General features: G+C 39.9%; 1 protein-coding gene across 1 annotated transcript; it reads right to left on the bottom strand.

Annotated features, from left to right (window-relative positions):
* Positions 1 to 1,165: 1,165 nt before the first annotated feature.
* On the bottom strand, positions 1,166 to 4,418 carry LOC110944778 (protein FAR1-RELATED SEQUENCE 5-like). Its single transcript, XM_022186427.1, has 7 exons — positions 4,313 to 4,418; positions 4,079 to 4,213; positions 3,895 to 3,993; positions 3,001 to 3,790; positions 2,640 to 2,898; positions 1,957 to 2,529; positions 1,166 to 1,726 (listed from the first exon to the last, which is right to left on the bottom strand). The coding sequence occupies exons 1-7, from the start codon at positions 4,416 to 4,418 to the stop codon at positions 1,166 to 1,168; spliced, it is 2,523 nt and encodes an 840-aa protein (XP_022042119.1).
* Between the last annotated feature and the right edge of the window lie 1,914 nt (positions 4,419 to 6,332).

Raw genomic sequence — 6,332 nt, 5'->3', positions numbered from 1 at the left:
GTAATGAAGAACCAAGTCATAATATGAAATTCTTCACTACTTCAGTAAGCCAAAAACTTTTAGTGGTTCCAAAGTGTGCTAATGTGATGGACTCTTATAAAAATAAGGTCACGGCTACACCACCAGGCACGGAGAAGCTGAAGCAAAAAGGGAAGGAAGCGTGTGAGGGTCGGTACGGGGTGTGCTACGAAAGAAAAGTGTTTCACAAGAAGCGCCAAGACGTGAAAACTGGAGGCCCGGGTGGTGACGATGCTTCGGAAAGCAGAACAAACAATGTAGCTGATGTAGCTGGTGTTTCACAAGAAGCTACGCGCCGTACGCAACACGTTTTACCAGAAGCTGACAGGTTAAAAGGGCTACCAGATGAGTTGGTTAGGTTGCTGACGGATCCAGACCATGAATTATGTGGTTGCCCGTTGTGTCCATACTCACCCGAAACAATCAGGTCCTGGTGCTACCATGACCCATGGGAGAGTGAGCGTAGCCCCTCTCCTCTGTACTTTCATAATGAGGATGTTGCCACACCATGATGAAAAGCTTCATAGAGATGAAGGATAAGAAGGGGTAGTTAGGATGTGGTAAGTGGTTATAGTTGTGTTAACCTGTTGACCCTATGTTTGTAGACGACATACTAACGTCGTTTTTCTTGTTCTTTTATTATGGTTTTTTTTGGGGAATGGGTTGATGTGACGGGTCGGTAGGCGATCCATTGTTTTAGTTGCGGTTGTAACCTATTTGTAGAATGTGTGGTTAAGTGGGCTAGTTGTGGAGTTTAATTATATAACATGATGTGTCTTTATATATAAGCTATTGGTGTGGGGTTAACACCTTCTGTGTTGATCCTTTTACAGTTATGAAACCCCCTGGTACGGGGGCTAACATGTGTTAAGCATCTGTTTTTTATGCTGTTGTAAAACATAAACCAAAAACACAATTATCCATGGATATAATAATAAGATAAGCCCGTTAATAGCAAACAGAGGTCCACAAAAGTTGGGCTACAAACACAAAAGTGCCGAGAGGCCATAAAGTTTTTACAAGACTAGAAATGATAAATGGGATCAAAATAGTTCCACCTTCTTACACACGTAACAGAAAAAGAGCAGGAGGATGTTAAATGACTGTTACATGTGTGTAAGATGGCCAAAATGAAGAGAGTCTCCCATTACATAGTAGTAGTAAAACGAAAAATAAAGATTTTAATCAGAGGTGGAGGACCAGGGGTGGTCTGCCTTTGTTGTTCAGCAGCTGCCTTTGCTGCTTTCATTGCGGCCACCTTAACGCAGTTGCGTGAGTCGTGGTCGTCGACATACAGACCACAACGCTTGCATAAACGAAGCTGCTTTGGACGTTTTGCTGGTTTTGCCTTTGCCTTCTCACCGGGTCCAGAAATGCGAGTATGTGTACCACATCCCTTATTGCGTACAACATCTGGATTAGCAACTTCGACTGGAATGTTGATTGGTTGCCCAACTATTTCTTCCATTTCACACTCTGTTGTTTCATTTTGAATTGTACCCAATGGTTGCTTGGAAAGCACATTGATCTTGAAATCCCGGAGTTGTGCAACCAATTTTGACAACGAATCCTCGTCGGTTCTGGCCACATCAACGCATTCAGTAACGAGGTCGAGGATTTCATCCGCATAACGGAAGGTGCGTGTGGGTTGACTCCGTATCGGCTGGAAAGTGAGAAAACCTCTTTTGGGAGGGCATCTCGGCGCCACCTATCGTTTATGTATTGTGGTGGTATCCTTGCAACACTTTTCAATCGATAGACGCAAAAGACATGGCGACAGAGATATCCTATACGTGTGAAATTCCTGCATGAGTAACTGGCGGAGTGGTCTACAGTGTTATATGTAACCTGTTAGGAACAGAAGGAGCAAAAAAAGGGCCTTTAGATCTAACGTATGTTAGTGGAGGGGTAATAATGAACATGCCTAACATGTGTTACCTGATAGACGTTTGTGATGTTGTTCCTTTTGTCCAAATGAGTGACGTCTATCAAAAGAGTGGTATTGCTGGACTCGGTTTGGTTTGTGATGTAGCATAAAAACTTCCCTTTAATTATCTCCTTTTGAACTTGTGCAAAAACAGCGTTTGTGTAAATGGCGAACGCGTGCTGTTCTACCGCTAAATCAGTATTGCCCTTAAACACCGTGGATGAGGTTTTGTACTCCGATACACGTTCCCGATAGCGTTGGCTGTCTACCCTATTTTCAAAGCACATCATAAATTGTACAAGGGTGTTTACGCTTGTTGAGTTGACCTTGAAGGCAGCGTTAGAGCTTTCACAGCGTGAAGTAGTCTTCATCAAGCAACACATTGGCAGTTCCCTGAAGTAGGCTGGTACCCAAAGATGTTTGATGTTGTACATGTCGTTCAACCAAGTGTGGTCTTGTAGGCCAAATGTTTCTAGGAGGTCATTCCAGCGGGACTCAAACGTTTCTGGTTTGATATAAACATTCCAAACCAACCGGTGAATGCAGGACCGAACATTAGTGTCGTCAAGAAGGTCCGCGGAGATCTAGTAAAATTTAGGAGATATTAACACATGTTATATTAAACAGTTGAAAAACACTCAAGAAGTCTGTGATGTTGAAATAGACATGTTAAAGGCTAACAATTTAACCTAACCTTGGAGGGTAGTTTTTTCATTATATGCCACATGCATAGACGGTGGCGTGATTTGGTAAAGACCATAGGAACAGCTTGAAGCATGGATGGGTCTTGATCACTCAACACGAGAGTTGGTTGAGTACCGTGTGCCTTCAAAAAAGCCTTAAGCAACCACACATAAGATTCAATGGACTCGGTTGATATCAAACCCGCACCAAATGTAACACATTGGAAATGATGATCCACACCCGTGAATGGCACAAAAACCATCTTGTACCTATTAATAAAAATGGATTTGATGTTAACAAAATGTAACACTTTTTTGGTTTAGGTTTGTATACTTGGATATCATGCCTAACACATGTTAAGGGGGACTAACATGTTAGTGCTGTAAGTCGCGTCGAAGGCGAGGACATCGCCAAAAGCTTTGTAGTTTAGCTTTGAAATCTCATCAGCCCAGAATACAGAAGACAACTTTCCATTCGATACCGTGTAATCAAAATAGAAGTTGGGTAGGTTGTCAAAGCGCTCACGCAAGCGTTCAAGGAAAACTTGTGCGTCGCGTTCACCAATAAAAATTCGCAACTGGTGGCTAAAATTTTTAAAATCCACCGGAGTCCCGTTGACATTGTGATGCCCCCCTTTTAAAGCTACAAGACATCTATAAGCTCTCATGGGTCCGATACGGTTTAGACTCATATTGTGAATGAATTGTTTGGTGGAGAATGACAGCTTCCGTGATATCTTGCTAAGATCACGGTTGTAATTCTCAAGAAGTTCATGATTATGTATATCATTGAAACTCAGAACTGTGTATGTATCATTAAAGATTGAGACTAGAATGCTTGCCTTACAGACACACCATGTAAAGTTGGTTCTCCTAGGCCTTACAAAAGATTCATCTAGTGTGTCAAAAGTCCTCTTGGATTGTGGTTTCCCGTATTTTGAGCAGCGAAGATACTTGTGTGTGGGAATTCCATTCCAGACTTTAGTTTGGCCTTTTTTAACAGAAATACTAGCTTCAAACGCATAAAGTTCATACATGGAAACAACAGCATCAAATGTCGGATAAGATTTCCCACACACTGGTTTGAACTTATCAGCGACGTTAGGAATCCAGTAACGGGTTCCCTGAGGCGTATCAAAAACGAAGTGTGGATGCGCTGGCCCTGCATCAAAAAACGAAAAGGTTATGAATCTGGTATATGTCAGGACAAAAGGTTAGAACGCTGTTATATGAGTATAAAGTGTGCTGCCATGGAAAAAGAAATACCATCTAAAGGGGTGCGAGATGATTCAGCAAACACAGAAGGGCCCTGAGGTGATCCAGAACCAGCACCCGGCATGTTAGCGTAGCCAGAATCTTGGGATGCTACATGTCAACATTATGCAATATGTTTGATTTATGCCATATTTGGGGAAGAAAAAAAATAAAAAGAGTGTATAGAAAAACTAACCTTGATCATTATCCATAACCTCGTCAGTATGGAAACCGCTGTTCATGAAGTTGTTGGAGATCAGATAATCCGGTGATCTCAAAGGCACTACAGATGATCGAGAACCATCAACTTCCATGTAAGTATATCCAGAAGCTTGCCATGCAGTATATTTTGTATTATTCCATTAGAAAAATTTCATATATAAACAAAAAACATATATTGGAGAGATATATGTTAGATAAAGAGACAAACCTTGAACATTTAATTCCTCATCATTATGGAAGTCACTGCTAAGGAACTTGTTGGGGAAACTATGGATCGGCGACATTAACTCCAATGTTGGTGGATTTGTCTCCATGGAAATTAATGGAGAAAGCATGAACTTGTTGAGAAGATGTTAATGGAGATATGTAAAAAGAAATAATGAAAAAAATATGGGGATGGGTAATTTATACAATGGAGTTGATGGGCATTAATTATTAAAGTCAAATCAAGTTGGGAAAGTATCTTGGGTTGGGACAATTACTGATTTACCCTTCTATTCAAAAAGGTATATGAAATGGATATGGGATACGTGGACATATGAGAGCCACATGTTGAGTTTGCTAAGTTTCTTAAAAAAATGGGGTTTTTCATAGAGCATTGTCTTATATATATATATATATATATATATATATATATATATATATATATATATATATATATATATATATATATATATATAGGATAAAGATCCGTTAGGAACCACCCTTTATTGCGAGAACCGCGAGAACCAATGTGAACACATGGCAAACTTGTAATTAATTGACATTCAATAAAAAAAAACACGCGCTCCATTCCCCTGTTCACTATCGTCTATCGTCTTTGAAGATTTAGGGTTTCCAATCTAGGGTTTCGCTGGAGATTTTGCTTAATCCGTGACGGGGCGACGGCAAACTACGGCGGTTAGTTTCACGGCGGCGATCTTATGGGGGATTCGATTGAGATACTGATTACGAAGTTTGGATTCCGATTTCGCTCACAAATGGCTTCGTCTGACTCTTCTCGTGTTGGAGTTGAACCTACGGCATCCGATGATCATCATACAACATCTCCTGCGTATAATCCACATCTCGATTCTGGTATTTGCGGCCCGTCTGATGCCAATGTCAACCCTATTTCTGCTGTTGGCCCGTCTGATATCAATACCTTACCTGCTGCAAACCCAGTTACCTTACCTGCTGCAAACCCAGTTGCAAGTCGACATACCCTTCATGGGTTTGAAATACAAACGCTGGATTCGATGTTTACATCATCAGGCAATGTAGGCTCTGATACTGCTAATTTACTCGATCAATCGTTATCAGTTGACACCACAGTTGACACCATGTCTACTGGTAACACCACATCTACCGGTACAGCACCTACAAGCACAGAACATCAAAACTTGCAATTCATTCGGTTTGAAACTAAAGGTATTTTATGTTAATTTTATGTAAAATGCGACTCATTCAATTATATACTTATTTGTATTATGTTCACACCTGTTTTATATTGTTCACAACTGTTTTATATTGTACATTATGATTATTCGATATTTCATGCACATGTGCATTGTATTAACTGCACATTTACAATTGTTTTGTGATGTACATTATGAATACTCAATGTTATATTCACACGTTCATTGTGTTAATTGCCTTATATTACAAATTATGCATCACAACTCAAATTACGTCGCAATGCAAATTTATGCAACTGTGCATTAGGATTGTAACAAAAAAAACAAAATAACTTTTTTGTACATTAACTGCCAATGCACATGTGCATATTAATTACAATTATACTATTCGTCTGTATAACATTATGTCACTTTTTTTAATTTATTAATAATTTATCCCTGTTTTTTTAATTTATTAACTATATCTTACAGGAACAATTACAACTGCCATACATGCTACACCTAACGGCACCCCGTATTGGATACCCCAAGTTGACGTTAGATACCTTCCTGTTGTACCCAGTACATTTACTCACTGGGAAGATATTGTCATGATGTACAACACGTATGCTACACAGTCTGGGTTTTCTACACGTATTGGCACGTCAAAGAACAAAAAATATCATGACAATCCTAACATGAAAATATGCACTCATAGATATATATATTATGTTCTAGAGAAGGTCAACCACGGGTCCCAGAAACTGACCCCAATGCTCTATCCAAAAATGCTCCAACCATATATGATAAATCCAAGAAACAACGCAGGCGAAGCCGATTCACAGTCTCCGG

Source organism: Helianthus annuus, chromosome 6 (assembly GCF_002127325.2).
Source record: "Helianthus annuus cultivar XRQ/B chromosome 6, HanXRQr2.0-SUNRISE, whole genome shotgun sequence".
Classification (NCBI taxonomy): Eukaryota; Viridiplantae; Streptophyta; class Magnoliopsida; order Asterales; family Asteraceae; genus Helianthus; species Helianthus annuus.
Note: the sequence above shows the minus strand (reverse complement) of the source record. Positions and strands in the feature narration are given on the sequence as shown.

Excerpts from the sequence above, each read along its gene's own strand:
- LOC110944778 (XM_022186427.1), bottom strand. The coding sequence starts at position 4,418 with ATGGAGACAAATCCACCAACATTGGAGTTAATGTCGCCGATCCATAGT. Across the intron at positions 3,791-3,894 it reads ATCTCGCACCCCTTTAGATG|GGCCAGCGCATCCACACTTC; the intron begins GTATTTCTTTTT and ends TTTTTGATGCAG. Across the intron at positions 1,727-1,956 it reads ACATCACAAACGTCTATCAG|GTGGCGCCGAGATGCCCTCC; the intron begins GTAACACATGTT and ends CATAAACGATAG.